The following is a 20,562-nucleotide window of genomic DNA, read 5'->3' as shown; positions in this document are numbered from 1 at the left end:
AGCAGGTTCCTGGTTCTCCTCATGGATAGAGAACAGAGCATTAGCTTGGTGTGTTCAGGCTGTTTGACATGTTTTAATAAATGCTGTGCTCCTCTTTATGTGAATGGATCACAGCTTCATGTGCTCCTCAGACTCTCTTCTTCTCTTTTTAATTGTGGCTGTAGTTTCTGATGAGGAAGAGCTTTTCCTCTCAGTGACTGTGTAGCTGAGGGTGAATTATTCATTCTTCACCTGTTTATCCAGATAGAGATTCTGCTGAGCGTGCACTCTCTCCTTCAGGCTAAATACAGCTAAAGCAAGTCAAACACAGACAGGAAGCTCCTCTCTACTGATATAATAAGAGTCCAGATACACAACTACACAAACATGCTGCTGTCATCATTAATACACAGCAGCTGATGGGTCAGCTCTGCATGGCTTCATGGCTAGTCTTTGTGGTCATTTTGTGGGGTTTTTAAGTCATTTTGTGTCTTTTTTGGTCATTTTATTGTCATTTTGTGTCTTTTTTGGTCATTTTGTGTCTTTTTTGGTCATGTTGTGTCTTTTTTTAAGTCATTTTGTGTCTTTTTTGGTCATTTTGTGTCTTTTTTTAAGTCATTTTGTGTCTTTTTTGGTCATTTTGTGTCTTTTTTTGGTCATTTTGTGTCTTTTTTGGTGATTTTATGGTCATTAAGTGTCTTTTTTCGTCATTTTGTGGTCAATTTGTGTCTTTTTATGGTAATGGTGTCTCTTTTTTTTTTGGTCATTTTGTGTCTTTTTGGTCATTTTGTTTCTTTTTGGTCAATTTGTGTCATTTTGTGTTCAGTTAGTCTTTTTTGTGGTCATTTTGTTTCTTTTTAAGTCATTTTGTGTCTTTTTTGGTCATTTTGTGTCTTTTTTTAAGTCATTTTGTGTCTTTTTTGGTCATTTTGTGTCTTTTTGGTCATTTTATGGTCATTTTGTGTCTTTTTTTGGTCATTTTGTTTCTTTTTGGTCAATTTGTGTCATTTTGTGTTCAGTTAGTCTTTTTTGTGGTCATTTTGTGTCTTTTTTTAAGTCATTTTGTGTCTTTTTTTAAGTCATTTTGTGTCTTTTTTGGTCATTTTGTGTCTTTTTTTGGTCATTTTATGGTCATTTTGTGTCTTTTTTTGGTCATTTTGTGTCTTTTTTGGTGATTTTATGGTCATTTAGTGTCTTTTTTCGTCATTTTGTGGTCAATTTGTGTCTTTTTATGGTAATGGTGTGTGTTTTTTTTTTGGTCATTTTGTGTCTTTTTTAGGACATTTTGTTTCTTTTTGGTCAATTTGTGTCATTTTGTGTTCAATTAGTCTTTTTTGTGGTCATTTTGTTTCTTTTTTGGTCATTTTGTGTCTTTCTTTAGTCATTTTGTGTCTGCTATAGATTATAAATACAGTTCCATATATATATATAGTTATATAGTTATAGTAAATGTTCTGTAGCATATTAACATTCTTTCTCCAGCAGCCAAACTCTGACTGAGAGTTTTGGGAATTAAAAAGAAAGAGAGCTGGAGAGAGAAGAAGGAAAAGACGTGTGTGTGTGTGTGTGTGTGTGTGTGTGAGCGTGTGTGTGTGTGTTTTAGTGTGTGAGCGTGTGTGTTTTAGTGTGTGTGTTTTAGTGTGTGTGTGTCTCACCCTGCTGCGTGGCGTGGAGCAGGGCCGGGTCGACAGCAGGAACTGATCTGGGAGCAGGAACTGGTTTATCTGCTTCTGCTGGTTACAGACAGTGGAAACATTAAAATACATGAGAATAATAACAGCTTCAGATGGACATCAACACTCACAAACAGTCAGAAATACATGATTAATAACAATAACAACACAGTCAATGAGCTGCTGCAGACACACACCTCACATCTGCACTCTCTAATAGAGTGTGTGTGTGTTAGTGTGTGTGTGTGAGAGACGAGGACCAGTCTGAGAACTGAACATAACTCCAGAGTCTCACGTCGTCCTCGTAGCTCACTTCATCATTACATCATCACATTATGACATCATCACATCATTACATCATGACATCATGGGTTTAATCTGTTTTGGTCATTTTGTCTCTCTTGTGTTAGTTTTGCGTCATTTTTTGGTCATTTTATGTTCATTTTGTGTCATTTTTTTCAAATTTTATGTCATTTTGTGTCATTTTTTGATAATTTAATGTTCATTTTGTGTCATTTTTGATGATTTAATGTTATTTTTGGTCATTTAAAAAAAAATTGTCATTTTGTGTCATTTTTTTCAAATTTTATGTCATTTTGTGTCATTTTTTGGTAATTTAATGTTCATTTTGTGTCATTTTTGATGATTTAATGTTATTTTTGGTCATTTAAAAAAAATTGTCATTTTGTGCCATTTTTTGGTCATTTTGTGTAATTTTCTGTCATTTTTTGATAATTTTATGTTATTTCTTGGTCACTTTTTAAAATCTTTTCGGTCATTTTGTCTCTGTTGTGTTAATTTTGCTTCATTTTTAGGTAATTTCATGTCATGTTGTGTAATTTTTTAGTAATTTTATGTTATTTTTTGGTCATTTAAAAAAAAAAATTTTTTGGTCATGTTGTCTTTCTTGTGTTAATTTTGCGTAATTTTGTCTCAAAAATTGGTAATTTTTAAATAGTGTTTGGTCATTTTGTGTTATTTTTTGGTAATTTTTAAATCATTTTCGGTAATTTTGCATTTTTTGGGTAATTTTGTCTCTTGTGTGAATTTTGTCATTTTTTGATCATTTTTCGATCATTTTTCGTCATTATTAAATCATTTTTGTCATTTTATGTCATTTTTAAAATAGTTTTTGCTCATTTTGTCTCTCTTGTGTGAATTTTGTCTCTTTTGTTATTTTGTGTCATTTTTTTGTCACTTATAAATCGTTTTTGGTCATTTTGTCTCTTTTTTTTGGCCATTTTAAAATCTTTTTTGTCCATTTCATCTCTCTTGTGTGAACTTGTCTCCATTTTCTGGTCATTTTGTGTAATTTCATGTCATTTTTTTCATCTTTTTTTAGTAATTATTCCATCTTCTTTGGTCCTGTTGGGTCTCTTTTGGTAAACGTACAGGTGATATGAGCCACGGACGTTACCTGAACAACCAAAGTTAGGTAAAGAGTGGTTGACTTTTGTTTTCAGGCGGGACACGAAGCCAAAGCCCAACACTTGATTAGAGGCTGAGCTCTTCACTGGAAACATGGGCGGGTCTGTCATAACAACACTACACTGAATATAACGCTGTTATTGTTATTAATTATCTCCTTCTTATCGTCTGTTCAGGGTCTCTCCATCACTGATTTCCCCTGATAACACACACACACACACACACACACACACGCAGAAGAAGCAGAAGAAGAAGAAGAAGTAGAAGAAGAAGAAGAAGAAGAAGCAGAAGAAGAAGAAGAAGAAGAAGAAGGAGAAGAAGCAGAAGAAGAAGAAGGAGAAGAAGAAGAATGAGATCTGCTTCATTACTGACAGCAACATGTTTGGTTCTTAGACTTAATGACTCCTGAGAGTCGGACAAAAGGTTATATAAGACCCTCCTCCTGAGACCTGTGTGTGAGTGTTTGTGTGTGTGTGTGTGTGTGTCTGTGTGTGTGTGGGTGGGTGTGTGTGTGTGTGTGGGTGTGGGTGTGTGTGTGTGTGTGTGAGAGGAAGTCTTGTTTCTGTTCCCATGAGGAGCTCAGGACAAAGTGTGTTTGTGTTTTACACACAGATAAGTTCATGAAAACTGAGTCATTCAGGGAACAAAGAGCTGGACACACACACACACACACACACTCACACACACACACACACACACACACACACACACACACACACACACACAGTAAGTAAGTAATTCTGTAACTTTTATTGGTCATTTTGTCCCTTTTTCTGGTAATTTTTCATCAATCATTTTTGTCTTTTTTGGTCATTTATTTTGGTCATTTTGTGTTTTTGTGGGAGAATTTTGTGTCTTTTTTGGTCATTTTTAAAAATCTTTTCTGGTCATTTTGTGTCTTTTTTTGGTTATTTTATCTTCATTTTGTGTCTTTTTTTTGGTAATTTTATTTCATTTTTTGTTAATTTTTAAATGGTTTTTAAATAGTTTTTGGTCATTCTGTCCCTTTTTCTGGTCATTTTGTCTTTTTTTGGTCATTTTGTATCTTTTTTGGTAATTTTGTGTCTTTTCTGGTCATTTTGTGTATTTTTTGTCCATTTTTGTGTCTTTTATTGGTAATTTTATATCTTTTTTGGTAATTTTGTGTCTTTTTCTGGTAATTTTTTTATCTTTTTTTGGTAACTTTGTATCTATTATTGGTCATTTTGTATCTTTTTTTGTCATTTTTAAATAAAAAAAATATAAATTTGTCTCTCTTTTGGCAATTTTGTGTGCTTTTTAGTAATTGTGTCTTTTTTTGTCATTTTTAAATAAAACATTGGTAAATTTGTCTCTCTTTTGGTAATTTTGTGTATTTTTTTGTAATTTTTGTGTCTTTTTTTGTCATTTTTAAATAAAAAAAATATAAATTTGTCTCTCTTTTGGCAATTTAGTGTGCTTTTTAGTAATTTTGTGTCTTTTATTGTCATTTTTAAATAAAACATTGGTAAATTTGTCTCTCTTTTGGTAATTTCTGTGTGTTTTTGGGTCCTGTAAACTGGTCCTGTACAGACTGTGTGTAGACTGTGTATAGACTGTTTATAGACTGTGTGTAGACTGTATATAGACTGTATATAGACTGTATATAGACTGTATATAGACTGTACATAGACCATGTGTAGAGTCTTTGTGTGGTACCTGCGGGTGGAGGCAGCTCTGCTGGAGTGTTGGCCGGTGCGTGGGCCCCTGGTGGGATGTGGATGTTGTTGTAGTTGGTGGTTGGGGGCCCCGAGGGGCCCGACCCAGGGCCGGGAGCGAAGCCGATCCCCGGGGCCGGACCCGGGTCCAGACTGTGGTCCTGGTCCCGGAAGGAGCCTCCTCCTCTGAAGGAGGCGCCCTGGCCCGAGAAGCCTTCAGCTCCAAACTCACCTAGAGACACAGAGACACAGAGAGCAGAGCTGTTTCTGATTGGTTCACAGCATATTAAAGCATTTAAACTATGTGGTTATAAAATACAGATCAGACTCTGCTGGAAGCATCAAACGCCTCATTAAAGCTGAGAATGGATCGTTCTGTCCAACACAAACTGGTGACTGGATTCTGCAGCCACATCACACCAGTTTATTGGTTCAAAGAGTTGATTTACAGCAGGAAACAGCCAATCACAGCTTCACACGCTGTAAAAAAAAATAGGGTTATTTTTAAGGAATTTACTGGATTATTTTACAGGTTTTTTCTTGTTTTTTTAGGTGCAAAAGGCAATAAAAAATGGATTTAACATTTCTTTATATAAATATTAACCATAAAAACTAGTTGAAATCTGTAAATTAATATTACAGGACATTATATGTATGTATTTTTTTACAATATTATTCTATTGCATAATGGTCTTGAATGTCAAGGCAACTTTCTATGGGTTTTTTAATGTAAAAAAATTAAAATATGAAAAAAATAATTTAAAAAAATGGTAAAAAGTTACCTTCAATTTAAAGTAAAAAACTTTAGTTATTCGACAGATATATATTTTCAAATACAAATATTAATCTGTATTTTTAAAGTAATCATCATCAATAAAATAACTTACTGTTCTTTTGCAACTTTTGCCTTTTTACCATATTTTTTTACAGTGTACATTGTGCTGTATTTATAGATGTGCAGAATATTTGTTTTGCACATATTCATTTTTCCGGAGTCAGACTGAATTAAGAGTAAAGTCAAATATGTACATTATGCAACTTTTATGCATATATATATATATATATATATATATAAATAATGGCAAGATTGAAAACCTGAGAATATATATTGAAGGTTTTAGCCGAAGGTTTTAATATATATTCTCAGATTTTCAAAATATATTCTCAGACTTTTAATATAGATTCTCTTTATTTGAATCCAAATATATAATAATTACCTGAACGGCATGCCGTAATAAACAACGAGACCAATTTTTGGGCACTTTTTTAAGTTTTTTACAGTGTGAGCTCATCCTGGTCTCTGCTGTTTGTGTTCTGACACTTTATGAGGCTACAAAGATAAAAGTAATAAATCAACACAGATGTCAGATAAAACACTGATTAAAGGCCTGGCCCAGTCTAAATCACATCCACAGGTATTTAATCAGACAGTGGTTTTCTGAGGAACAGAAGCAGGAAGTTCCCCAGCAGTTCCTGAGAACTCTGGACAGGTTTGTTAGTTTCTGCTGGCCTGAACTCTGTTTCCTCCCATTCAACAAGGAGAAGGTGTTGAAAACATGTTCAGCTCCGTCAGCACAGCTACAGAACAACTTTATGTTTCCTTCAGCAGAAACTCTCTCATCTCCACCCTCAACAGGACCAGAAATGCTCATATGTCACATTTATATAGTTAGTTTTCTGTTGTTTAGCACTGAAATGATTTCCTCTCATCTCACTGTCAGAGGACGGTGAATAAAATTAAATCTGCCCAGATTTCTACCAAAGGGAAGAGACGAGATTATCTACAAGCTGGGAGCCAACAACAGACAATAACTTGGAATAAATAAAGTCCATCCAACCATCCATCCATCCATCCATCCATCCATCCATCCATCCATCCATCCATCCATCCATCCATCCAACCAACCAACCAACCAACCAACCAACCATCCATCCAACCAACCAACCAACCAACCAACCATCCATCCATCCAACCAACCATCCATCCATCCATCCATCCATCCATCCATCCATCCATCCATCCATCCATCCAACCAACCATCCATCCATCCATCCATCCATCCATCCAACCAACCAACCAACCAACCAACCAACCATCCATCCATCCATCCATCCATCCATCCAACCAACCAACCATCCATCCATCCATCCATCCATCCATCCATCCATCCAACCAACCAACCAACCAACCATCCATCCATCCATCCAACCAACCAACCATCCATCCATCCATCCAACCAACCAACCAACCATCCAACCATCCAACCATCCATCCATCCAACCAACCATCCATCCATCCATCCAACCAACCAACCATCCATCCATCCATCCATCCATCCAACCAACCAACCATCCATCCATCCATCCAACCAACCATCCATCCATCCATCCATCCATCCAAACAGACGGGCTACAACCCATAAACACATTCAGAGAGCGTTAATATAATATGGAATGATGTAAAAAAGTATTTTTTTATGACTAAATGACCAACATAATATATGAAATGACCAAAACAGACACAAAACTACCACAAAAAAGATACAAAATTACCAGAAAAAAAAAGAAAAATTACGAAAAAGTCAAAAAAAGATACAAAAATGACAAAAATAGCTATAAAAATGACCAAAAGACAGACCAAAAATGACCAGAAAGTCATAAATGACCAAAAAGATACAACAATTACAAAAAAGATGCAAATTTACTATAAAATATTGAAAAATTACCAAAAACTCATATTTAAAAAAAGACACAAAAATGACAAGAAAGACACAAAAATGACCAAAAAAGATACGAAATTACAAAAAAAGATGCTAAATTACCAGAAAAGATTGAAAGATGACCAAAAAAAAAAAAAAAAGACCAAAAAATTGACACAAAAATGACCAAAAAAGAATAAAAATGACTAAAAGATGCAAAACAACAACAAAGACCCTCCTCCACTTTTTGACTCGTGTCCATACTGAACAGTAAACAAGCTTTATGGTCATGTAGTCAACTGTTAATGCAGAAATACTGAAACGTGTCTTACAACAGTCGTGTGACTAAATGAGAAAAAATTATTCAGTAACTGGACTCGTTAGAATGATGAAAACATGAATAAACCAGGGACGATATAAACCGTCAACACAATATGAAATATCTCTATTTATTTATATTTATACGCTTTTTTTAAACTGAGCTGTTCTGCTCACATCAACACACATATGTATATATACCTGAATTTCTGAAATGTACTATATTTCTAAATATGCTATTGCTACACTTAATGGCAAAAATATCACTGGTCTGTTGGACTTGAACAAAAATAAACAATATTTGTGTTGCTTCAGCTTATGTATTCAGTCATTATTCAACGGTATACTAAACATCCATGTGAAAAAAATTACTTCTCACTGTTCCCAGGTCAAATATTTATATGGGATTAATTTAGATTCATTAATTACAAAGCCTCTAACTAATGAGATTAATGTTTTTAATGGAGTCCCGGCCCTAATTATTAAATATATTTATCTCCTGATGTCCTCTGTGTGTCTCAGTGGATCCAGCTGTAATGTTGGCAGCACGTCTGAAGCCTTCCAGGAGGTTTTCCCTCTGATAACTGGGTCACACAACACATTCTTTATGGTTTTACTACTCAGGGCTGGGACTCCCTCCCTCCTTCCCTCCTTTCCTTTCCTTTCGTCCTCCTCCCAAAACATGGAAACTCAGACTGCAGCAGCTGGAGACAATGGGCTTTCTGTCAGGACCACTGCTCTATCAGAGAGTGTGTGTGTGTGTGTGTGTGTGTGTGTGTGTGTGTGTGTGTGTGTGTGTGTGGTGGTTAATTAACCTCCTTCCCCTGGTCCATCTCGTCTCGTCTGTCCAACACTACAGGACCAGAGTCCTGCTGCAAGTGGCCTAATTATCTACGTCTATTTTTACACATTCAGCTGCAGCGATGGGAGGAACCAACATGTAACAAGAACTCAGAAATCTGTCAGTGAATGATGGAAAGGACAGAACGAGTGGGTTTACTTTGGTTTGATTAGAAACATTAAAGTCAGCTGCATGAAACTATAATTGTGGTATTTGTCTGATGGAAGCTGGACCCGTAAAGCCCCAAAAATTATCAAAAAAGATTATAAAAGACCAAAGAACATGCAAAAACAAAAGACGCAAAAACACCTAAAAGACGCAAAAAGACCAAAAGACACAAAAATGACCAAAAAAACGGGGAAAAAATGACCAGAAAAGAATAAAAATTACCAAAAAAAGACACAAAAATGACAAAAAAAAGAGGCGAAATGACAAGAACACATAAAATACAAAAGACGCAAAAATGACCAAAAGACACAAAAACACCTAAAAAGACACGAAAAGACCAAAAGACACAAAAATGACCAAAAAACTAAACAAAGAAAAAACAGAAAAGAATAAAAATGACCAAAAATGACCTATAAGAACAAATATGACCTAAAAATGACACAAAAATGCAAAAAAAGGATGCAAAAATGACTGAAAAAGACGCAAAAGAAGACGCGAAACCGACAAAAAAATGACCAAAAAAGACATAAAAATGACACAATAGATCAAAAGACGCAAAAATTACCAAAAGGCTCAAAAAAATACACAAAATTACCAAAATGACCAAAAAAGATAGGCGCAAAACTGACCCAAAATGACCAAGAAAGATAACGAAAAAAAGACCAAAAGACGCAAAAACAACTACAAAGAAGCTCCTCCCCTCTTCTTGCTGTCTCAAGTTGTTGACCTGTTGACTTGTTGTCTGGTGTCCATACTGAGGCGTAAACAAGCTTTATGGTCATGTAGTCAACTGTTAATGCAGTAAATACATTGAAAACAGTGGCGTGACAGGCTGGGCGTCCCCGTGGTGTCCTGGTCCTCAGGCTGTCTCTGGTTTAATGGAGGCTGTCACACTCCACCTCTCTGTCAGCTCAAATATAAAGTAAGAAAAGGCCCAAAGCTTCCAGTTATCAGCTCTGTAATTATAAACAGCTGCTAGCTGCTAGCTGCTAGCTAAAGCTCTGGACAGCCATAAAACACGGTTTAACCACAGAACAGGACCAACCACAAACAACATGTTGGCTCTATGTGACAATCAACAACAACAACACAACATCAACATGATCCTGTCACTGAGGAATGTTCACACACACACACACACACACACACACACACACTCTCCAAGACAAGAGTGTTGAAACGCTGATAAAATCCACATGAAGACCCAGAAAAAAAAGCACACAAGGGAGTAACACACACACACACACGGCTGGATGATATCAGCTGGCGGCGCTCCCCATCAGTGGGAATAACCTATCATGATGTCATCACTAACACAGAGAGCCGTCCACGCCCTCAGAGAGAAGGAGTGTGAGAGAGAGGAATAACATGCACAAAGAGAAAGACATAAAATTACCCAAAAAAAGATATAAAATGACCCAAAAAAAGACACGAAATGACCCAAAAAAAGACATAAAATGGGCAAAAAGATACAAAACGACTAACAAAAAACCCCAAAGTGTCCAAAAAGGACATAAAGTGTCTAAAAAAAAGAGATGTGACCAAAAAGACTTAAAAGACCAGAAAGTCACAGAATGACCAAAAAAGACAAAAAAAAACCCTGAAAAAGACAACGTGACCAAAAAACGACGCAAAAATGACCAAAAAGACACAAAAGACCAGAAAAAGACACAAAGTGTCCAAAAAAAAAGAAACAACGTGACCAAAAACGACGCAAAAATGGTGCAAAATTACCATAAAAGATACAAAGTGACCAAAAAAACACACAAAAGACCAGAAAAAGACACGAAATTACCGAAAAAACCCACTAAATGATCAAAAATACACAAAATTGACCAAGAAAGATACAAAATCACAAAAATGACGAAAAAATGAGCATAAGAAGACACAAAATGACCATTAAGACACAAAATGACTAAAAAAAGACACAAAATGGCCAGAAAAAGACACAAAATGAACCATTAAAAGACACAAAATGGTCATAAGAAGACACACAATGACACAATGTATCTCCCACTTGTTGTCTGCACTCTGTTTGTCTTCTCTGGAATCAGGGTTGCAGTTTAATTATCAGGTTTAATTAAGAGTTCATGGATGTGAGTGTTGATAATCATAAACCGCCCGTCTATGTAACATATTCCCCTGATTCCAGTCCTGACGAGTCCCTGAGGAGAGGACACGTTGTCCCCGTAGCGAGTCCTCTCATTACACCGGTCCCTGTCCCCGAGGACAGACGGAGATAAAGACAATCTGACCACTTTTAATCTGCTAAACGTCCCCGAGCGCCTCTCTGTTTGGTGAATCATGCACAATCCACCGAGGACTCGCAGCATCTGGACTCACTCTCAGGTTGCACTTGGAGGACCCGGACTTGCATCACGCGTCCCCGGAGGACGACTCGGGACCAAACATGTTGACACGGACACGTCCGTCCTGTCAGACGTCTCCTCCCTGCAGAGAAACTCTAAACCTGTTTTCATGTCGGAGAATGATGTCGACGCTAAAATATAAAATAAAGGCCATCTGCTGCCCACGCCCACTCACTGCACGGACCTCACACACACACACACACACACACACACACACACTGTAAGTGCATGTATGTGCATGCTGTTCTCCTGGGAAACATTTAAGGGCTTTTTTTTGGTCTTTACTGACTTTTTTTGGTCATTTTGTGTCTTTTTTTGGTCATTTTTTTGTCTCTTTTTTACAGAAGTGTGGCCACCAAAGTATGGTAGAGTATCCAGCGAAGTATGGATGTGTGGCCACCAAAGTATAGAAGTGTGCCCACCGAAGTATAGAAGTGTGGCGACCAAAGCATGGAAGTGTGGCCACCAAAGTATAGAAGTGTGGCCACCAAAGTATAGAAGTGAAGCCACCAAAGTATGGAAGTGAGGCCACCAAAGTATGGAAGTGAGGCCACCAAAGTATGGAAGTGTGGCCACCAAAGTATGGAAGTGTGGCCACCAAAGTATGGAAGTGTGGCCACCAAAGTATGGAAGTGTGGCCACCAAAGGATGGAAGTGTGGCGACCAAAGTATGGAAGTGTGGCCACCAAAGTATAGAAGTGTGGCCACCAAAATATGGAAGTGTGGCCACCAAAGTATAGAAGTCTGGCAATCAAAGTATGGAAGTGTGGCCACCAAAGTATGGAAGTGTGGCGACCAAAGTATGGAAGTGTGGCCACCAAAGTATAGAAGTGTGGCCACCAAAGTATGACCACCAAAGTATGGAAGTGTGGCCACCAAAGTATAGAAGTGTGGCCACCAAAGTATAGAAGTGTGGCCACCAAAGTATAGAAGTCTGGCAACCAAAGTATGGAAGTGTGGCGACCAAAGTATGGAAGTGTGGCGACCAAAGTATGGAAATTGGGCCACCAAAGTATGGAAGTGTGGCGACCAAAGTATAGAAGTGTGGCGACCAAAGTATGGAAGTGTGGCGACCAAAGTATGGAAGTGTGGCGACCAAAGTATGGAAATTGGGCCACCAAAGTATGGAAGTGTGGCCAGCAAAGTATGGAAGTGTGGCCACCAAAGTATGGAAGTGTGGCCAGCAAAGTATGGAAGTGTGGCCAGCAAAGTATGGAAGTGTGGCCAGCAAAGTATAGAAGTGTGGCCACCAAAGTATGTAAGTGTGGCCACCAAAGTATGACCACCAAAGTATGGAAGTGTGGCCACCATAGCATATATATATAATATATATACAGAGTTTATACATATATAAATTCCATTTTATTTAAATATTTTAAATATAATACATCAGAGAAAATCTGCTGGCATTTTATTCTTACTTTCTGATTTCTGTCATTGTAACTGTGTTAAAGACATGTTTGAGTTGTTCCAACTTCTAGCCATGAGTGAGCTGATTCCACAGAGCTGAAAGCTGAAAGAACACACAGAGTAGATTTTAAGTTCCCACAAATGTTGTGAAGTTTTCAGGACTGTGTGGAAACGGGCTCATTAAGCAGCCAGCGGAGCAGAGGAGCATCATGTGGAGCTCCTGATCTGCTGCTGAACACTCAGCTATAGGAAGACCTCTGCTCTGAAAGGTTACCTTCCTGCCCGCCTCCTTCCCACAGCACACTTCCCACAACGCAGTGAACTTTAAAGGCTGCAGAGGCCATTTCTGTTGCCTAATTTATTCGGTCAATCTCCTCGGGATCTGGTGGTGTTTTCCCGAGCTTTCTTTCTCCTAAAGGTTACGAGTTAGGCCCCAGCTTTTCAATGAGAGAAAGGTCAGGGACTCAGAGCCGATCGGTGCTGGATAATAATAATAATACAGGAAATATCAGGTCAGTCTCACACATTAACACACCACCTCCTGCTTCAGGAATCGTTTTATTCCCTCAAACACACACACACACTTGTGTTGGACTCTAGTCTGTGGTTAGGACTGCAGGGCTTTCCTGCAACACTCCCCCACCTGATAAGACTCTCACACACTCTTACACACACTTAGAGGCTAAACCATGCCAACAAAGGAAGCTGGTCTTTAAAGTGCAGGCACAGCAGTGTGTGTGTCTGTGTGTGTGTGTGTGTGTGTGTGTGTGATATCAGTGTGTCCCACCTGCTTCCTCGTCCTCGTCCATGCCGATGGGCCCGGCCTGAGGCGTCTCTCCGTTCTTCAGACAGTTGTGGATGTAGGTGGCCTTCCAGCGGGCGTACTTCCTGTGCTGGATGTTCTGAAGCAGACAGAAAAAAGGGCTTTTAATGTAATTTTTTTTTTGTCATATTGCTTCTTTTTGTCTCTTTTTTGGGTGATTTTGTCTCTTTTTTGGGTGTTTTTGTATTTTTTTTGGGTGTTTTATCTCATTTTTGGTTCATTTTGCATCTTTATTGGGGTCATTTTGTGTCTTTCTGGTCATTTTGGGTCTTTCTGGTCATTTTGCGTCTTTTTTGGGTACTTTTGTGTCTACTTTCGTTCATTATGTGTCTTTCATTTGGGTCATTTTGTGTATTTTTTTGTCATTTTGTGTCTTTCTTTTGGGTCATTTTGTGTATTTTTTTGTCATTTTGTGTCTACTTTTGTTCATTTTGTGTCTTTTTTTGGGTAATTTTGTGTCTTTTGGGGGGTAATTTTGTGTCTGTTTTTGGTAATTTTGTGTCTTTTTTGTTTCATTTTGTGGGTTTTTTTTGGTCAATTTGTTTCTTTTTTCCCTGGTAATTTTGTGTCTTTTTGGTAATTTTGTGTCTTTTATTAGTTTTGTGTCTTTTTTCTGGTCATTTTTTTACAACATTCGTGACACTTTTAGGCACTTGGAAAAGTGTATATACTATCCACCTTGCTTCTTCCCATTATTCTTCCATTTCTTCCGTGTTTTTTCAGTCGACTACTCCTCCCAGAGTTTTGGTCTCACATACACTAAAAAGGTATCAAATGGACCGGCTCAGCCATGACAAGTGTGCTGTGACTTTTCTAAGGGTTTCACCAAACAGTTTTCAAATTATTCAGCAAAAGCACGCCAAAAAACCCCCCCAATGTAACCCTATGGAGAGGCTGACATCATCACTAGAGTGCAGAGGGAGAGAAAAATGTGTCAAATAATAAATTTGTAAACTGCGCTCGAGGCCGCAGATACCACTCCACAGAAATAATGTATCCATATAAACGTAGTAAAATGTGTCTTCTCCCTCACATTGGTGTGGTAAAGCTGTCAGAGTTCTAGTTTGGGCGTAGGAGGACAGATGATCCACCAACACCACCCACAGCCTCATAGACCTCCATGGGAAAAAGGAGGGAACATTTCAGGAGGAAAGCAGAGCTACCAGTTTATTCTGATCGCTCTAAAAAAACAATGTCTTAATTTTTCTTCATAAAACACATAAGTAGACGTTCAGGAAGAACTGAGGATGCTCAAAGTTCATTTGTATCCGTTTGATCATTTTTTGTCTTTTTTTTGGTCATTTTGCATCTTTTTAGTCATTTTGTGACTTTTTTGGTTATTTTGTGTCTGTTTTTGTTCTTTACGGTCTATTTTTGTTCATTTTGTGTCTGTTAGGACATTTTTGAGTCGTTTTGTATCTGTTTTTGCTCATTTTGCATCTTTTTTTGGTCGTTTTGTGTCTTTTTTGGGGTCATTTTGTGTCTTTTTTGGTGAATTCTTTTACAACATTCGTGACACTTGTGGTCACTTGGAAAGTATACATATATATGAATTCCATTTTATTTAATTTTGAAAAATATAATATATCAGAGAAAATCTTCTTGCATTTTATTCTTATTTAGTGATTTTTACACTACAGGTGAAGAAGTGAATGGGGCCAGGGCTTAAAACAGAAAGTATTACTGTGGGAGGTGAAGGTGAAAATGGACATTTACTGGGCTAAATGCCATAGGCCGGCACCAGGAGTGGGCCAGTTATTGGGTCAATGTGTTAATGTGGCGTGGGCAGCAGAGGACCATGAGAGGCAGAGTGCTGGAGAGGTGAAAAGAGGCAAAGAGAAGCGAGGACGACAGATTTACACTGACATACAGCTGATAAGAGTGAATGGAGAAATTCCTGTTTCGACCAGATAAGAGCCGTGTTTTCAGCAACGGCTCACAAACAATGGCTCACCGGAGCCGAGCTCCTTTCTAAGGTACGGCTGTGTTTGTTTAGCGTGGATAGAGGCGGTCATTTCTAATCGCTGAGAAAACACCGCTGTGATATTATACCACGCCATGGATCCACTGGAATGCCACCATTACAACATTTCAAGGAAAAGTGATTCACAGTGGTGCTATTTAATAACAAAAACAGGACAGGGAGGTGTTAGTTCCCCCAGTGGAAGCAGGATTCTTTCAGTTTGTGTAGCGCTTTTATCCAAAGCGCTTTAGACGCTTTACACTACAGACTGCGCTCATTCACCCGTTCACACACATTCACACTGGTGGCAGAGGCTACCCTAAACGGTGCCACCTGCCACCATTGGGAATTCATTCACACACTGATGAACGCAGCATCAGGAGCAACTTGGGGTTCAGTATCTTGCTCAAGGACACTTTGACATGTAGGCTGCCACGGTCGGGGATCGAACCACTGACTGCTCTACCAACTGAGCCACATCCGCCCCCTGATAAAATACAATAAAATAAAATACTTCTGTGGTGTCACTTGGTGGCCACACTTCAATACTTTGGTGGCCAAACTTCAGTGGCTTCACTTTGAAGGCCACACTTCGTTTGCACCACTCCCGTGGCGCCACTTTGCTGGCGACACGTCGATGGCGACCCTACATTGGCCACACTACGGTGGCATCACTTTGGTGGCCACAATTCCATCCTTTGGTGGCCACACTTCTATACTTTGGTGGCCACACTTCCATACTTTGGTGGCCACACTTCCATACTTCGGTGGCCACACTTCCATACTTTGGTGGCCACACTTCTATACTTTGGTGGTCACACTTCTATACTTTGGTGGCATCACTTCTATACTTTGGTGGCATCACTTCTATACTTTGGTGGCATCACTTCCATACTTTGGTGGCCACACTTCTATACTTTAGTGGCATCACTTCTATACTTTGGTGGCATCACTTCTATACTTTAGTGGCATCACTTCTATACTTTGGTGGCATCACTTCTATACTTTAGTGGCATCACTTCCATACTTTGGTGGCCACACTTCTATACTTTAGTGGCATCACTTCTATACTTTGGTGGCCACACTTCCATACTTTGGTGGCATCACTTCTATACTTTAGTGGCATCACTTCTATACTTTAGTGGCATCACTTCTATACTTTGGTGGCCACACTTCTATACTTTAGTGGCATCACTTCTATACTTTGGTGGCATCACTTCTATACTTTAGTGGCATCACTTCCATACTTTGGTGGCATCACTTCTATACTTTAGTGGCATCACTTCTATACTTTGGTGGCCACACTTCTATACTTTAGTGGCATCACTTCTATACTTTGGTGGCATCACTTCTATACTTTGGTGGCATCACTTCCATACTTTGGTGGCCACACTTCCATACTTTGGTGGCCACACTTCTATACTTTGGTGGCCACACTTCCATACTTTGGTGGCCACACTTCCATACTTTGGTGGCCACACTTCCATACTTTGGTGGCCACACTTCTATACTTTGGTGGTCTCACTTCGGTGGCGTCCCTTCCATACTTTGGTGGCCACACTTCTATACTTTGGTGGCCACTCTTCAGTGGCATCACTTTGTTGGCAGCACTTCGTTGACCACACATTAGTAAAGATTCGATTTGTATTGTGATTACATATGATGATTAATTGCAATCTTTGTTTACTGTTTCAACACTGGACCAATGAGAAATGTTGAATTGAGAGACCGTATCATGTTCTCTGCAGTATCAGATTGCAATATCAGTCAAAATAATCACAGTTACATACTTTTTCCAAATTGTTCTGCCTGCTGTCTTTGAGCTGTAAGATTCCAGATGATGATCAGCTGGTTGACAAAGTGTCTGTCTGAGGATCTTTTCCCTACATCTGTCCTTTCCTATCTACAGCCACGAGTCAAGCAGGACACAAACACCTCTTCTCTGGGTGATAAACTCCTGTAGCTGACCTGCTGCCTGTCTCCTGGTGCAGAGTGATAATCACAGCAGGGCAGTAAGACGGACGCTCAGCCTGCTTTGTGTGCAGAGACTGACAGGACAATGCAGATATAACTGGAACAGGCTGCTGATAACAGGCTGCTGCTGCAGCTCTCTGAGGCTCCTGGTAGCTTTAAAGAGGAACGACAGAAAGGACCCGGCACATTTATACCAGACAGTTAAAGACAGCAGGCAGGAAGAGCTTGAGGCAACCTTTCTCATTGGTCCAGGGTTGAAAAAGTAAACAAAGATTGCAATTAATCTTCATATGTAATCACAATATATATCGAGTCTTTACCAAACTGTGGTCGCCAACGAAGTGACGCCAACGAAGTGACGCCAACAAAGTGTCGCCAAGACATATGGCCACCGAAGTGACATCACAGAAGAAGTGACGCCAAAGGAGTGACATCACAGAAGAAGTGACATCACAGAAGAAGTGGCGCCAACGGAGTGACATCACAGAAGAAGTGACGCCAACAAAGTGACATCACAGAAGTGACATCACAGAAGTGACATCACAGAAGAAGTGACATCACAGAAGTGACATCACAGAAGTGACATCACAGAAGAAGTGACGCCAACGAAGTGACGCCAACGAAGTGACGCCAACAAAGTGACGCCAACAAAGTGACGCCAACAAAGTGACGCCAACAAAGTGACATCACAGAAGAAGTGACATCACAGAAGAAGTGACATCACAGAAGTGACATCACAGAAGAAGTGACATCACAGAAGAAGTGACATCACAGAAGAAGTGACGCCAACGAAGTGACGCCAACGAAGTGACGCCAACAAAGTGACGCCAACAAAGTGACATCACAGAAGAAGTGACATCACAGAAGAAGTGACATCACAGAAGAAGTGACATCACAGAAGTGACATCGCAGAAGAAGTGACATCACAGAAGTGACATCACAGAAGAAGTGACATCACAGAAGAAGTGACGCCAACGAAGTGACGCCAACGAAGTGACGCCAACGAAGTGACGCCAACAAAGTGACGCCAACAAAGTGACGCCAACAAAGTGACATCACAGAAGAAGTGACATCACAGAAGAAGTGACGCCAACAAAGTAACGCCAACAAAGTGACATCACAGAAGAAGTGACATCACAGAAGAAGTGACATCACAGAAGTGACATCACAGAAGTGACATCACAGAAGTAGTGACATCACAGAAGAAGTGACATCACAGAAGTGACATCACAGAAGAAGTGACGCCAACGAAGTGACGCCAACAAAGTGACGCCAACAAAGTGACATCACAGAAGAAGTGACATCACAGAAGTGACATCAGAGAAGAAGTGACGCCAACGGAGTGACATCACAGAAGAAGTGACGCCAACGAAGTAACATCACAGAAGAAGTGACACCAACGGAGTGACATCACAGAAAAAGTGACGCCAACGAAGTCACATCACAGAAGAAGGGACATAACAGAAGTGACATCACAGAAGAAGTGACATCACAGAAGAAGTGACGCCACAGAAGTGACATCACAGAAGTGACATCACAGAAGTCACATCACAGAAGAAGTGACTTCACAGAAGAAGTGACATCACAGAAGAAGTGACATCACAGAAGAAGTGACGTCAACAAAGTGACGCCAACAAAGTGACGCCAACGAAGTGACGCCAACAAAGTGACATCACAGAAGAAGTGACATCAGAGAAGAAGTGACGCCAACGGAGTGACATCACAGAAGAAGTGACGCCAACGAAGTGACGCCAACAAAGTGACGCCAACAAAGTGACATCACAGAAGAAGTGACATCACAGAAGAAGTGACATCACAGAAGAAGTGACATCACAGAAGAAGTGACATCACAGAAGTGACATCGCAGAAGAAGTGACATCACAGAAGTGACGCCAACAAAGTGACGCCAACAAAATGACGCCAACAAAGTGACGCCAACAAAGTGACGCCAACAAAGTGACGCCAACAAAGTGACGCCAACGAAGTGACGCCAACGAAGTGACGCCAACGGAGTGACATCACAGAAGAAGTGACGCCAACGAAGTGACGCCAACAAAGTGACGCCAACAAAGTGACATCACAGAAGAAGTGACTTCACAGAAGAAGTGACATCACAGAAGAAGTGACATCACAGAAGAAGTGACGCCAACAAAGTGACGCCAACAAAATGACGCCAACAAAGTGACGCCAACAAAGTGACGCCAACAAAGTGACGCCAACGAAGTGACGCCAACGAAGTGACATCACAGAAGAAGTGACATCACAGAAGTGACATCAGAGAAGAAGTGACGCCAACAAAGTGACATCACAGAAGTGACGCCAACGAAGTGACATCACAGAAGTGACATCACAGAAGAAGTGACATCACAGAAGAAGTGACATCACAGAAGAAGTGACATCACAGAAGAAGTGACGCCAACGAAGTGACGCCAACGAAGTGACGGCACACAAAATCCCCATGTTTAGACGGGCCTGTGTAGAATTAGAGCGACCTGGTGTGAGACTCACCTGATGACTGGCTGCACTCAGCTGCTGAAAACCTCTTTTTACTGCCTGAAACTTAATCACTGCTGCAGAACACTCAGCACCGGCCCTCTGAGGACTCATTGAGAGAGTGAGTGTGTGTGTGTGTGTGTGTGTGAGGCCTCACTCAGCTAACTGTATGGACGCAAGTGTCCTGTTGATGTTTTAATGGCTTCTGGGTAACTCGGATACAATGGAGAGAAAGACCTGCTGTGTGACACACACTCATGGAGGTGTGTGTGTGTGTGTGTGTGTGTGTGTGTGTGTGTGTCACAGCCTCTAAAAAGGCACTCTACCTGCTGCAAATTTAGTGTCTTTTTTTTTGTATTTTTGTGGGGTTAACTGGTCATTTCTTTGTAATTGTTACGTATTTTCTGGGTCATTTTGTCTCTATTTTGTCATATTTCTCTTATTTTGTGCCTCTTTTGTTCATTTCATCTCTTTTTTGTGTCTATTTAATCATTTTTTAATTTCATTTATTGTTTTTATGTAAAAAATGTGAAGTTAGAAAGCTGGAGTTCGACCTCTGTAACCTGCTGATGGTCTCTTCTGCAGGATGTTTGAGCTGCTGCTGCTGGCTTAATGCAGCTGAGGTGCATTGTGGGTAATGTAGGCACAAGGTTTTGCAGAGGATGACACACGTGTGGAATAAAAGTGATAATATCTGTGTTTGTTCTTGTCTCTTCATTTTATGTCTTTTTTGCTTTGGTTTTGATTT

The 20,562-nt window shown here is 39.6% G+C and overlaps 1 protein-coding gene across 2 annotated transcripts in view; it reads right to left on the bottom strand.

Moving 5' to 3' along the window:
• The window catches only part of vta1 (vesicle (multivesicular body) trafficking 1), a 79,179-nt gene that overhangs the window by 14,610 nt on the left and 44,007 nt on the right, over positions 1-20,562 (bottom strand). Inside the window, exons 5-7 of one of the 2 annotated variants that reach the window (XM_059355925.1) lie at positions 13,349-13,463; positions 4,758-4,988; positions 1,635-1,709 (exon numbers count right to left, since the gene is read on the bottom strand). In XM_059355925.1, coding sequence (XP_059211908.1) covers positions 1,635-1,709; positions 4,758-4,988; positions 13,349-13,463 — 421 coding nt within the window. Of the gene's footprint in view, positions 1-1,634; positions 1,713-4,757; positions 4,989-13,348; positions 13,464-20,562 lie in introns of both variants that reach the window. The other variant, XM_059355924.1, reaches the window with a different exon arrangement.

Source organism: Centropristis striata, chromosome 18 (genome assembly GCF_030273125.1).
Source record: "Centropristis striata isolate RG_2023a ecotype Rhode Island chromosome 18, C.striata_1.0, whole genome shotgun sequence".
Lineage (NCBI taxonomy): Eukaryota > Metazoa > Chordata > Actinopteri > Perciformes > Serranidae > Centropristis > Centropristis striata.
This window is presented reverse-complemented; position numbering and strand designations above follow the sequence as displayed.